Source organism: Diachasma alloeum, unplaced genomic scaffold, assembly GCF_001412515.2.
Source record: "Diachasma alloeum isolate Michigan unplaced genomic scaffold, Dall2.0 Dall_scaffold_00764, whole genome shotgun sequence".
Classification (NCBI taxonomy): Eukaryota; Metazoa; Arthropoda; class Insecta; order Hymenoptera; family Braconidae; genus Diachasma; species Diachasma alloeum.
This window is the reverse complement of record NW_021680894.1, coordinates 67,954-83,338: the sequence shown is the minus strand read 5'-3', so window position 1 is coordinate 83,338 and position 15,385 is coordinate 67,954. Positions and strand designations below refer to the sequence as shown.

At 40.1% G+C, this 15,385-nt stretch overlaps 1 protein-coding gene across 1 annotated transcript; it reads right to left on the bottom strand.

Moving 5' to 3' along the window:
* Positions 1-8,468: 8,468 nt before the first annotated feature.
* Positions 8,469-15,053, bottom strand: LOC107044621 (piggyBac transposable element-derived protein 4-like). Its single transcript, XM_015266568.1, has 3 exons — positions 14,991-15,053; positions 14,821-14,898; positions 8,469-10,262 (listed from the first exon to the last, which is right to left on the bottom strand). The coding sequence occupies exons 1-3, from the start codon at positions 15,051-15,053 to the stop codon at positions 8,469-8,471; spliced, it is 1,935 nt and encodes a 644-aa protein (XP_015122054.1).
* Between the last annotated feature and the right edge of the window lie 332 nt (positions 15,054-15,385).

The following is a 15,385-nucleotide window of genomic DNA, read 5'->3' as shown; positions in this document are numbered from 1 at the left end:
TGGCAACGGAACCAGCTTGGAGATCGGCTGAGTCAATGTCGTCGTTGCTGTCCTGATGGTCACAACTCTGGAGAGACCATCCTTCCCAGGGTGTAGAGCTGTGACCCGAGCTAGAGGCCACTTCGCTGGCGGGAACCTCTCATCGGAGAGCAGAAACACAGAACCGATGCGAATATCGTTGGACGGATGATGCCACTTGGAGATGGACTGAAGCTGCTGCAGGTATCCTGTAGACCACTGCTTCCAGAAATACTGCAGCCTCTGCTGAATCAGTTGCCATCTTGAGAGCCGTCCAACGTTGAGATGGTCCAGTAAAGGTTCCGCTAGAGCTATTGGAGCTTCTCCAATCAAAAAATGCCCCGGATTGAGACACAACACGTCGTCGGGGTCTTCAGAGAGAGCCTGTAGAGGTCTGGAGTTGAGCACAGCTTCAATCTGGGTAAGCAGCGTAGAGAGTTCCTTGAACGTCAGTGCAGTATCCCGAATCATTCGAGAGAGATGATACTTCACTGATTTTACCGCTACTTCCCATTTTCCTCCAAAATGAGGGGCCCCAGGTGGATTGAAAGACCACCCAGTACCATCTTGCAGGCAAACTGCTGAGATATGCTGGAACTTCTTTGATCCAGCAGAGAACAACCTCTTATGCTCCTTGTCTGCACCAACGAAATTCGTTCCACAATCCCTGAAGAGGTTCCTGCAATGACCTCGACGACTCACGAATCTCCGATAGGCAGCGATGAACCTATCAGCAGAGTAGACGGTGGCAGCTTCCAGATGAAGTGCTGACGTGGCCATGCAAACGAAGATCACTAATCAACCCTTTTGGGTTTTATGACCACGCCCCTTCCATGTCTTGATGGACACTGGTCCAGCGTAATCTACACCAGTGTTAGAGAAGGCACGTCCTGGAGACAGACGTGCCGGTGGAAGCTGCCCCATCAGTTGCTGAGCACGTACTCCACGTTGGCGGGCACATTCCACGCACTTGAGAATGAAGGATCTTACTGGGGCTCTTCCTCCAATAATCCATCAAGACCTGCTGAGATGCGTCAACGTGAGTTGAGTTCCACCATGCAACGTTCGCTAATGAGAGTCCCTAATGAGAAGTTCAGCCAGCTCGGAATCTTTAGGGACGATCGCTTGTTGTTTACTCTCTGGGTGCAGGTTAGAGAACCTCAATCTCCCACCCACTCGGAGAACACCTTGATGGTCTATAAAGGCAGTCAGTTTGGTCAACGGATGAGACCTCCCAAGTTGTTGACCACGATAAATAATGCTGCACTCCGACTGCCGATAATGAGCCTGAGTGGCTCTGACCCAATACAGCCTAGCTGCCTCGATGCCATCAGGACTGAGTGGATCCACGAGAGTTTCACCTGGTTTCCTCCTCATCCGAGCAACAACACGTTGATAAATTGCTGTTATGCACAGTAATTTGTAGAGAGAGGAGTACTTGGTAGTGGTGTAATAATGCGGGTTCTGGCACAACGTTTTTGGCGTCGATCTGGTCGTTGGGGCCCAGTAGGGGGGTCAGTTGAAAGTGGGTCGGAGAGTGGTTGTTTAATTCGCGGGGTCGCAGTTTAATTCGCGGTTCCATTAATTAATTCGCGTTTTTTCCCTCGAAGTGATGAAAGCGTTAATTAATTCGCGGGGTCGCGTTTTAATTCGCGGCTTGATTAATTAATTCGCGATTTTTCCCTGGAAGTGATGAAAGGGTTAATTAATTCGCGGCTTGATTCGCGGGGTCGTGGTTTAATTCGCGGTTTGATTCGCGTGGTCGCAGTTTGATTCGCGGTTTGATTAATTAATTCCCGATTTTTTCCCTCGAAGTGATGAAAGGGTTATTTAATTCGCTGGTTAATCAATTTAATTCGCGGTTTTGCGTTACAAAGGACCTTCTCGGTGACCTAGTCAATCCACCCCGCGAGGGGGTGAGTGAAGGGCTTAATTAATTCGCAGCTGTAGAAATCATAGAAGGGGCTCCGGTTCTTCTTCAAACATTGACACCTGGCTCCACTTGACATGTCTGAACTTGAGTTTTCCGGTACTTTCCCGTTTGCCGCCCCCTCTTCGTGTGAAATTGTTGTTGATAACGATATCAATACGTAAATATTTATTTTAAAAAATATTTTCCTGTCACATGTCTGAACTGTAGTTTTCCCGTACTTTCCTGTTTGCCGCGCCCATTCGTGGGAAATCATTGTTAATAATGATATCCCTATATAAATATTTATTTTTAAAAAACATTTTCCTGACACATCTGAACTTGAGTTTTCCGGTACTTTCCTGTTTGCCGCTCCCCCTTCGTATGAAATTGTTGTTGATAACCAATTCAATATATAAATATTTATTTTAAAAAGAAGGGGAGAGACTATGTATATATGCAAAGAATTTTTTCCTGAACTTAAGATTATCAGTCCTTTGATGGTTACCGCTCGTAGAAACAAACGTTATTAATAATAATGTAAAAAATTCTTTATTGAAAACAGAAAGGTTTAAAGTGGGGGATTTATGTATATAAACGAAAAAATTCCCACACATATCATCAGTTCATCTTGTCGCTCTCCATGAAGGACAGCTTCAAACGACGGGAATTAAAGAAACGTTTAGGCCTTCACCTGAAAAACATTCAAAAAGTGAAACAAGTTATACAGTACCGAAGTGACATCAAAATACTCTGCTCCAATCTGCAGAAGACTCGAATTAAGCTTAATTATCATACCCACGTAAAAACAAAAAAATCATTATGGATTTCAACAAAATCAACATTGTGGCGCAAATGAAAAATCATCCTCTTATCAAACTGGTGGATCTGGAAGTTGGAGCATTTTATATCATCACTGCAGCTCGCAAAGTGGAGACAAAGTATGGAGTTGGTGTTATTCTTCATCTCTCAGATACTCACACAGCTTTCGTGAATAATCGACTGGCCAAGTATTTCGCTGAAAATCCCAAGATGTTCGAGAATTTCCAACAAGATATTGAAAAGGGCTCACCAACGTTGGAATATCTAGGTGGGAAATACCACAATCTTCGACTACATCCTGATTCAAACGTGAAAGTTGAAAATAAAGCAGATGAAGCAGATTTCAATGTGATGAATACTATTGCAGAGTTCAAAGAACTTCTCTTAGTGAAAATATCTGAATTGAAACGCAACTATTTATACAACATTACAGCTGCCTCCAAAGTCAAAACCAAGCATGGAATGAGTGTGATCCTCCATTTGAATAATGCTTATTCAGTTTTCCTCAACCGAAGGATATCAAAATTTTTCATTGATAATCCTAAAGAATTTGAAGATTTGCTGAATGAAATCAAGAAAGGCGCACCAAAGTTGGAGTATTTGGGTGGTGAATACAACGAAATCAAATTCCATGCAGAGGATGAGGAGATTGTTGCTTAACTTACAAATTAAATAGAACAATATTTTCATTTTTTTCTTTATTGGCAATTTTTTTTACATAATGATTTTTATATGATTATAACGAATGTAATAGTATATAAGAAATACATTAATAAATATAATAATTAAACATATTTTGTTGTTTTTTCTTAAGAATTATTACATTTAACACAATCCCTTATCATAGGTGGTGGTCCATCAAAAGTATCACCCTCGACAGTCTGATAGTGCTACAAACAACGTCTACATCTTTTGATGTGCCAATCAGGTCTCATAGTATCAGTCAACTTGTCCCAACACTGATCAACATGGCATACAGCGACGAAACTTATAAATGAATGTGGCAGATATGCAATATCTTCACAATCCATCAAATTTAAATTGTTCAATTTGTAGTAAATATTGAAGGATCGATCTAGTGATCGTACTATTCTTTTCTTCATCATCCAGTTTTTGATTACCTACACATTTTTTAAGGCACATGCCTTGTTGTCGCCTCTATAACTATGAAATGGACAAGTACGAGATGGTAAATCTTTGAATTTGGCTAGTGATGGGCAATCATCGAAAATTTCTTCAATATTAACTACTAGCGGTGCTAATACAGGACCTGAAATGTTTTTCAACCACTCTTTTTTCTCTTCACCTTTCACATAAATTCTACCAATATTTTCCCACTTTTGCACTAATTGTCCAACTTGCTCGTATGATCTATTCCCATAGTTCCAGGGTAATCCATGATGATGACGCTCAAGCCACAAAGCTACCCTCCTATACTTCGCTGATAAACTGGAGAATCTCCATGGGGGCTTGAAAAACCAAACGTTAGGGTATCCTACACCAGAATCCAAAACTGTGTATCCGAATTCTTTCACGATGAACTCGTTGGAGAGCGTTTGGAAACCTTGTACGTCCACGAGCACCTCCATCGCAACTGATGAAATATTTCTATCGTGATGAGAATTTATACCCCTCTCGCCCCTCCTCCTCTTTAGATTACTTTTCTTACTCCTCCGCTTATCGGGTTGTAATGTACTACTCGATCGTGCAAAATGAGACAATAAGCAGCTGTTTCCGGAGAAAATCTTATTTTTGTTTCAAACTCCAGGCGGACATCCACAGGTCCAAATTCCAAGGATTCATTTTGTTTAGAGCAATCAATGACTGCCAGGGGTGTAATCGCGGCAAATTTTACTTTTATCAACAATGGATTATTGTTGATCATAATATGATGATTGAAAGTTTGAATACATGTCATATAGTATCGAATACTGATTTTTAGTCATGCCTACATCCAAATTTCCATATGGATAACGTTAGGAATTTAGGAATAATTTCACATTGATGATACTACAATGATCAAAATTGCGAGCATTTTTCTTATTTCTATTTTTTCGATCTGTTTGGAAGCCTAGAATGACATAACGTGGTTTCTCAAGCTGAGTTGCGGTTTTCACCGTCCACACGTGTTTTGTTGTCGCTGGAAGCATTGGATACTCATATAATTCCCATGATCTGAAGCTCATCGATATTGCGGGATCTTTCTGGATGAAATTGAGCAACTCAATCTTCTTAGTATCCGATAATGACACATATGGAACCATCCACTCAATTCTCATAAAATTGATCTTCACATCTTCTTTGGCGGTTTGAATCAAAGAATTGTTATCATGGTGAGCTCTGACTAAAATCAACTCATGTTTCACATTGACCATGATTTTCCGATAATCTTCAGCAAATCCCAGCAACATGCCCAATGGGATGGAGATGTCAAAGCAACCATTGCCATCAGTTAAACTCAATTTCTCTTGCACACCCAACCATCCGGCATTTTCCATTGAGATACTTTGATTTGGTGTTAATGACACGAGATTTTTCATGACAGTAGTAATCCCTACGTTCTTCACTTTATCAATTTCAATAGCATTAATTTCATAGCGGATCTCTTGGAATAGATGACAAATGGCGTTATTCACGAAGCTTGTAGTTGTAGAGATGGCATTGTCCGATTTGAGCAATTTACCCGTGATGTGCAAGTAACTTTTACTTGGTAAAATACAGAGATCTTGATTTTGTACAGTGATGCGAATTTCATCGCTATTATCCAGTGCCGTCGAGGTATATGGTTGATGTGCATGGATCTCATAGTGAGCGATAGAATCTTCAGACACCGTGGGGAGTTTGATATTCAGGCTTTCCTCCATGGTATACAACAGGCGAATAAGATTTTTACTTGACAAAAACGTTTTTTCCACTTTTTCTTACGGCCAGACCGAGACTCTTGAGAAACTTCACGTTCTGAGGTGTTAACCCCTTGAAACCAGCATGCGAAGTGATTGAAGCGAGGCATGATTGGGGGCTTTTATAGGAGTAGCCAATCTTACGATTATATACTATGCCCATGATTATACAATAGATTTGATGTGTAGCCTGATGGTAATTGTTTCGCCTCTAAAATTCACCAAGTCCCCGTCTTGATCAACGATTCGGAGTTGTAAATCGGTTATCGTTTTAACAGACAGGTGTAAATACATACCTTGCGATGGTACTTCGACAATTTTATATCCAGGGGGCATCACAGGAAAAAATTCATGAATTGTATGAACTTTATCACTGTTGTTGTATGCTCCAGTGGTGATATTATATTCCACTCGTAGAGCGTTCACTTTGAGAATGGCTACAGGCTGATCAGCCTGATGAGTTTTATGGGCCTCTAAAACTCTAGGGGTAAAACCAAGGAGACGACCGATCGAATTTACAGGCCTCAAGTCCAAATCCTTATTGCATGACACTTCACTCCGTAACGTGTTATTGTTACTTCTGATTTTTATATCAATATTATCCTGTTCCACACTTCTTACAATAAATTTTGCAATATCATCGATCTCGTAACTTCCCGTCGGAATGGTGAGGATTGTATAACCTATGTGCAATTTATTATTGCTCGTATCAACGTTTGGAATGGAATTGAAAGTTAAAAATTCCACGAGTCTAAGAACATAATTCTTCTGAGGAGAAAGTTCTATTGGTGGAAAATATTACACCTCCAACACGGATGATAGCCCTGAGATTGTTAATGTGAATGAATCACCCATGATTTCTGAACATCGACTGAGTAATAGTCATCAACGTTTGCTCTTATATAGGCATCCATTGAGAAATGCCAAACATAAATGTCCACAATTGAAGGTATTCCAGTTCTGGAAACGTTCGTGATTATATTTTATGCTACCAACTCCAAGGTAATTGAAGAGTTCTGTAGGAGGTTGCAGGTTCCCGAAGCTATCGAAATAGGTGACATCGTTCCCCACTTTCTTGTAGGCAACCCAATGAGTTCCAGGACCCTTTTTGTCATCCATATTGATGATGGCTAACTCATTTTTCAATGGACCATTTTTCGCTAGATCATTGCGCATGAAAACACCACGGAAATGGGGAATTTCCATGAGTTTTGCATACTTTCCAATATCCCCGTCAGTCAGAGCCCTGCGTGGTAGCATCTTTAATAGTTTTTTGGCTTCAAATACAAGCCCATTCCCTTTTTATAAGGTTTAAGATGTAAACCTCTGCCGAGTGCGATAGCCTCCATAGTTTCATTATGTCTCTTATTTTCGGCGAGTTGTTGTTTGGCGGCTTTGGCACTATNTCTTATTATCGGTGAGTTGTTGTTTGGCGGCTTTGGCACTATTCACAGCTTTAGCAATTCTAGCAGCTCCTCCAGCTAATGCCCCCGTGGCACTCAATCCGGCATATAATGGCACGAGAAATGGTAAGATTCCCCCAATTTTTGATGGAACAGGAATAACTCGTGGAATAGTAACTCTACTTCTCCCTCCAACCTGTTTGATGGCTACTCTTGCACCACTGAGTGCTGTTCTAATAGCATCATGTGACCCATTATTCAATTTGATTGACTTCTTGGCAGCTTTGCTGATTGCCCCAATTGTGACTCGCTTTTTAAGTTTCCCTCACCTCTTCTTCTTCTTAGCCACACGTTTTTTCACTTCCATACCTGATTTTTTTCTAGTCTTCATGGCAACGCCTGATTTTTTCACACCCGTGCCTGATTTTTTCACACCCATGCCTAATTTTGTTTTAGCTTTCATAGTGTTCGTTATCAATAAAGCGGCTGCCTTTTCCCCCAAACTGGCATCTGATGCTGAAACGGGTTGCCAAGCTTGCTCTGCAAGTACTTTATCAGCTTCGTGTCGTGCTGAAATATTCTGACGATTTTTTGAGTAGGCAATGTCATGCGCTTTACAAGCAGCATCGAGTGGATTAATCCCAGGATCTCCTCGAGCTAATCTTTTCGTTAATTTCGTGCCTGGTCCACAGTACTGGTAGCCTGGCAAATGCAATTCAACGGGAAGATTGTTGATGACGTTGTTCAACAATCCTTTCNATGCGCTTTACAAGCAGCATCAAGTGGATTAATCCCAGGATCTCCTCGAGCTAATCTTTTCGTTAATTTCGTGCCTGGTCCACATTACTGGTAGCCTGGCAAATGCAATTCAATGGGAAGATTGTTGATGACGTTGTTTAACCCTTAGCGGCCACACCTCGATCTCGCCACGTAGCGGCCACACCGGGGTACGCCTGTACCCCACGTACAAAAATGGCAATTAAACTAATTTAAAAAAATATAAAAATTTTTTTTTTCTTGAATCATGTTTATTGAACAGTTTTTCAACTTTTCTGATGATTCGAGTTGATTAAATCATAGATGGCGTTGTGAAAACTGCTCAAATAGGTCAAAATCCTGGGAAAAGCACTTTTTTCAAAAAAAAAATCATAACTCCGCCATTTTTCAATATTAAGGTCTAATTTTTTGGGATGGTATGCACAAGATATGTCACTACCGTAAAAAAATATCACCATCAGCCGATTGTTCAAAAACCATATTTATTTTGCAAAATTACTGGCGAAAAAAATTAAAACATTGCCAAATTTTTTTTCATTTTTTTATTTTTTTAAATTTTTTTAAATACATATTTATGCTTGAAAAGGTGAAAAAATGTTGAATGGAGGAGTTCACGACATTAGAAATAATTAATTCGAGTCATTGACCAACACAACTCGGACACAGTGTTATGCGATGGTCGTCGCAGAGCACCTTCTCGCAAGCCCAACACCCGTAGCGGGATTTCTTGTCTCTGTTCCGAGTGCATTCCATGCACCTTCGTGGAGGTTCAAAGTAGACTTTACGCAGGTGGTCCAGATAAGGTTCATTGTCAATTTTGAGAAGGCCTGTGATGACCATTCGCAGCTCTTTTCGCAGACACGGTTCGGTCAATCGCTTTTGAAGCATGGGTACGGTGAGATGATCAATCAATTTTTTTAGAACAGTGATCGCAGTAGTGGATTCTGGAGTGTCACCAGCTTTGAGTTTCCACAGAATATGTGCGTTTACTGCTGCTTGATCCAGCATCCCGAAGAAAATTCGCATCGGCCACCTGTTCGTTCTGCGAGAGACTGTGTAGGCGTGGCACAATTGATCGAAGGTATCCGTCCCTCCTTTCGTATCATTGTAATGCAGAATGATATTCGGCTTGCCATCCGTTATCTCTCGGGTATGAAGATAAGTCGAAGCCACCAAGACGATTTTGTTCTTCTTCGGTGTGTAGGAGAGCAGAGTGATCTGTTTGGTGTGACAAAATTTGGTCTCGGGGGGATTTTTTGACGTCACTTTCATCTCCAGAGGAATCTCACGTTTATTTTTCCTGATAGTTCCAGTCAGAAACATTTTGAAGGGATCTTTCAACATTCTGTTCAAGAGAGGGATCGTAGTGAACCAATTGTCGCACGTCACTGAGCGATTGGTGCCGTGAATTGGAGCCGTTACGGCTTGAAAAAAGTACTCTCCGCTGGGAATCTTCTCGGGATTATCAAGGGCCATGTTTTTACCCAGGTACGGGATAGCGTTGATCAGATAGGCGGTTGAAGCATCGTTGAGAGTTATCAGCTTCAATCCGTACTTGTCCGGTTTAGATTTGATGTACATTCGAAATACACAGCGGCCCCTGAATCCAAGCAATTGTCCATCAACAGTACATTGACTGCTTGGATTGTAATACTTGCTGCAGTTATTGTTGAAAATGGACCAAATCATTCTGATTGGCGAAAATCGGTCATCTGGATCTCTATTCTCTCGTGTATCAAAACGCAAACAAGACTGGAGAAATTCAAACCGCATTCGAGGAAAGACACCCCTGTAGAAGTAGATTCCGTTTTTTTTATCCCAGAGCTCGTTGTTGTCCACATGAGAAGACTTCCATAATCCAGCATAATACAAAACACCGATATAGGCTCTGATTTCAAGAGCGTCAGTGTGGTGGTGGTACGTTTGTGCTCTGCCTTCAGCAATCAGTGGAGCACAAACCTCTTCGATTTTTGCATTCGTGTTTTGAACGATTATGTCAATAATTTCTCGATTGAGCAAGAGATCCCAAAACTCCTCCAGCGAATTCAAATTGACAGCTTCATCCGCCAAGCTTGCTTCATACGGAACTGCATCAATGGTTATACGATCTGATCTTCGTTCGACGATTCTCGTTTCCCAAGCAAATTTATTTTTGCCATATAATTTACTGCATGGGCGACCACGTTTACCCGATTTTTCAGGAGCAGCTCCAGTTAGATTTTTGCCTGCTGGACGTTTACGAGATGTTGAAGCCCGTTCAGTTTCAATTGCGTCTTGGAGGTCATCTTCGTCGAAAAAACTGCTGTCGCTGTCACCCACGTCTGATAAATTTTGTTCGGAGCCTGGGTCAGACTGTACTTCACAATCACTGGGATCATCATCAGGTTTATCCAATAATTCTGCTCGTTTAGCTCTCGTCCGAAAATTGTACATCTAAGAAAAATGATGAATTTATGAGTAATTTGCAATTTTTAATGTTTAATTTTCATTAGACATATATATATATGTACATGAGTGTACATATATACATGTGTAATACATTTTCCTAACCTAAAATGCACGTGTACAATGAAGGTACACAATATTTAGTCAAATTGCAGCTCATTTCTCTTATTCACAGACTAAATTTCATTAAAAAACACATTAAAAAAAATTTTTTTTTTTTTATCACAAACTTACCTTTGATTTGTTTATCGGAATCACAAAAACTCAATTGGAAAAAAAAAAATCCCACATGTGATGACCAAATAAACGTTGCGGCCATACTGGGGTACGTGTGTACCCCAGCTGGAGAAAAAAATGGCTCACAGCGCCATCGTTCAATATTTTTCAGTTCTACTGACTGGAATGGATAGCCTGACCTCTTTTCTACTGACAGATGTCATTAGTTGTACGAATTTTGAAAATTTTGGACCTCAAAATCCACTTCTCCCGAGCCTGGGGTACGTACGTACCCCCTGTGGCCGCTAAGGGTTAACAATCCTTTCCCCTTTCTGCTAGCGCGCGATCTGTGCACAATCATGTCTGAAGCGTAACTGACTAATTTTTGCTATAAAACAATCAATTTATAGGTTTTTGCCGCAGTTGTCATAAAGATGGAGTTCAGTACACATCTCAGCGGTTTACCCGTCATTAATTTTGATTCAGTAACTGTGAAAGATACCAATAAACCGAAACGTCACGGCCAATTGCTACCAAATACGATTCGCGCGGTTTTCTGTGGTCCATCAAATTGTGGGAAAACTAATGCCCTACTGAGTCTCATAATTCATCCTAATGGTCTCAGGTTTTCGAATATTTATGTGTATTCAAAGTCCCTCAATCAACCCAAATATCAATTTTTACAAAGTTTACTGGAACCTCTTGATGACATGAAGTATTATCCATTCTCAGACAATGAGGAAGTTGTCTCGGTAGATAATGCAAAAGAGCATTCACTGTTCATATTCGACGATGTGGCATGCGAGAAACAAAATAATATCAAGGCATATTTTTGTATGGGGAGACATAAAAATGTTGACAGTTTTTATTTGTGTCAGTCATACGCTCGCATCCCAAAACATTTGGTGCGTGACAATGTCAATTTTCTCGTATTATTTAAACAGGATGAAATGAATTTGAGACATATTTATAACGATCATGTGAACACAGATATGTCATTCGAGAAATTCAAAGAATTGTGCTCAGCCTGTTGGAAAGACAATTATACTTTTCTAGTTATTGATAAAGATAGTGACGTTGATGGGGGTCGATATAGGAAAAATTTCGATTGTTTCATTCGAATAAATAACAGTTGTGGGAGGAAGAAGTAAACAGTTGTGAGATAGATTCCAGCGAGTCAACATGCCCCCCCACAAGGGTGAATTGTCCAAACAACAAGAGCTGTTACGTCAAATTTCCAATGCACGAAAAGCTATTCAACGAAAACATAACCTGTTGAAATTAGGCAGAGATAATGTTGATGAAGCAATGAATGAAGTTCTCAAACCCATTGTGAGACCGCTTCAGGAATTAGCCGCTCGAAATGCGAAATCATTCGATGACAGTAGACAAAAAATTGAATTGACTGATGATAGAAAGCAATCCATTGATTACAAGAATCAACGAAAACTCAGATATAGGAGTACCCCAAAGCAGATGTTGTCGCGTAGAGATGCCTCTGAAGACAGTTATGGGACTACAGCTGACGATTCTTCATTTGATTACACTTTGAATGAGACTATCATTCCATCCTTGGGAAATTCACATGATGCTACTATACTTCCAGCCATTGGCAGCTCACGCATTCTGAGTAAAAGTTCAAAGACCAGCACTGAAGAGATAGAGACAGAAGAAGATGCCAACACTCTTGCGGGGAAATATTTGGCACAAATCAACACAACAAAATGGGACAAGGCTTATGGTGTTCGCAAACTTACACATAATTTTATGATTGGAGACTCTCCCATATTTTTTGAGGATGAATTTATTAAAGTAAAAACCATGAAATACGCTTGTACTGAGGGATTATTGGAGCTTCTTTTCATGAAAAATCCTGATAACACTCTAATTAGTGAGAGTGATATTGATGCATATAAGAATATCATACTTGCAACTAATGGGCATCAAAAAAATTATAAATCTCGCGGAGGCATCCGAGAGCTGAATGGTGAGAAATATGATAAATATATTTCACATTTTGCTGGATCAAAGTACTCTGGCATGGGGCTTTTACCTACTTTCATGAGAGCTCAGCGACTCAGCAGAGTGGACTACATTTATTGGGATGATCCAAATGAACTTGTGGACCGTCTTCGATTACTAGTGGCATCACAAAGAGCTGGAAATCCTAGTCATGATAACGAAATTATATCAATTATTGAAGAACTTCGCGAGGCGGGGATTATATATTAGAGTATGCACATTGCCATCTGTTGTCATTTGCGAAATGAGTGTTGACGTGTTTGGTCGCCACTTGACGTCTGATAGTGGCTGCCACAATCGAGGCCCACCTGGCGTTGGTTATAAACTAACTGCAGATGGTAATTATAATCTTCAGGATAAAAGGCTGACTAATGTTGCAACACCAGTGGACCCGCACGATGCTGTAACACTAAAGACTCTAAATATAAAAATTAACGAATTGCAAATTGATATAAAACGCAAGTGTGCGGATATTAATCAAAGAATTGGTAGATTAATGAGACTAGTGGAAAGAATACCGAGTGATCCCAAAAATGTCGGAGAATAAATTGGATGTTGTGAGAGAATCACATCGTCCAGCACGAAGAAATTATCCTCGGCGACGAGTCAACATTCGTGATCTGGATGAAACATGGCGGATATGGTGGAAATGACGGCTTACGCAAAGAGTAATAATGGAAATAGATTTTTACTGACTGTAATTGACAATTTTTCCAAGTATGCGTGGGCTGAGCCGATAAAAAGAAAAAAACGCTCAGGATGTGACGAGAGCTATGAGTTCCATTCTCCAACGGGGGCGTGTGCCGAAAAATTGCATGTTGATGGTGGGAAAGAATTCTACAATTCTGAATTTCAAGCATTAATGAAAGAATATAATATCAATTTATCTTCCACATTCAGTAATTTGAAGGCGTCCAAATGTGAACGATTCAATCGAACATTGAAGAGTAAAATGTGGCTACAGTTCAGTTTGCGTGGAAATTACAAGTGGATTGATATATTACCGGAGCTCATACGTGAATATAACCATAGAAAACATCGAACTATTGGTATGAGGCCTGCTAATGTAACAACAGAAAATGCAAAAAAATTACGCCCTATTTACGCCGACTTTCGTGTGAACAGTAGGAGACCGAAATTTCGCGTGGGTGATAAAGTTCGTATAAGCAAAGCAAAACATGTTTTTGAGAAAGGATATACACCCAATTGGACTACTGAAATATTCACTATTCGAGAAATTAATGACACCAATCCGATCACATATAAGCTAAAGGATTATGAAAATGAATTAATTAGTGGCAGTTTCTATGAGGAAGAATTACTGAAGACGGAACATCCAGATGTATATCTTGTAGAAAAAGTTTTGAAAAAAAATGGAAACAGACATTATGTTAAATGGGTGGGATTCGATAGCAGTCATAACAGTTGGATAAATATTGAACAATAAAAATAAAAATGGGGGTGGGGGGTAGCGAGAACTATATCAGCCTCCACTCATCTTTAAAATCATCAGTTTAGTGTGTTTGTTGAGCTAGACAACATGATCCTGAAGGTTATTGTGTTACAAGTCCTCGCGGTGACACTCTGTCAGGCTGTGGATTTCCTGAACACGGGAATTCATAGTCAAAGCGGGTTGCATTATGAAGTGGCAGCCAGATTGCGTTTCACCACTACAGAGTGGCATCTTGCCGCTTATATTGACTTGAGAAAATTCATTTCTCAAAGACCGTTTGTGACACGAGAAATGCTGGAAAACATGAATCAAACATGTAAATACTATGCTGAGGATGAAAAATGTGTGACCGTTCTCCAAGCGGAAAATCTGTTGATGAAAGAGGAGAATGTGGAAAAATATATAGTAGTATGCTTACGGCAACTTAAAATCAAATGTGGGTGAGGGGGTCGGGGCGGCGGGGGAGTGGATACAGCGACGCTCTTCTTCTACACGCACCATCTAGTGGTGCGATGAAGAGACAAGTCGGTGAGGCAGATTTTGAAAAAACTTCATCCTGATTTTTCTGAATGCAGCAGTGAGATTGATGTGTGTAATACTAATTAACTAATATGATTTTTTTCCAAGAAGTAGAGGAAATTGAAAGAAATGGAATAATTATTATTATTTTTTTATTTATTGGGATAATACATTTTGTCCCTTCACACAAATTTTTTTTTTTAATAAAAAAATTACATTTTTTTTTGTTTCAATTTTTTACTGGAAATTCCATATTTGTTGGTTATTTTTTGTATCGACCATCACCGACAGCACCGTGTTTTTCTGGAGCAGCTTCCTTATTGTATGGCTTGTTACCTTCCAAGGTCTTCGATTTCTCGAATTCTCGTTGAAATCTTGCTGTTCGCCGTTGCCGTTCTTCCAGTCAACTGCTGCCTGTGGATTTTGGATCTTGATAAGGTTTGTCCATTTTTTTCTCGTTTGATCTTTCCGACGGTTGGTTAGTAAATGAGGAAACTTTGATTTACCTTCTCATTATAAGTTTTTCTCATGTTCTTGAAGAATTTACACAGAAAGCAGTTCTTCTTCATGGGTTGTGATGAATTTGGTCGATGATGTAAACGACATTTGCGACAATCAGCAATCGATCCTCATCATCCTGCAGATTCTCAGGCAATACATTCCAAATCTCCTCAATGCTCTCCGAGGCAAACATCAACAGAAATTCCTTAGGGAAGGCGACAATATCTCGACGACACATTTCTTTCAGACTTCCCAGGTTACAGAAAATCCTTAGAGACCTATCCAGATTAACGCCGTGGTTCTTCATATACCAGGTTCGTAAAATTCTCACGTTCTCGAGAGCACAAACAAATGGAGGTGATTCATGGTTATCATTATGATTTAAACATTTCGGAAGTTC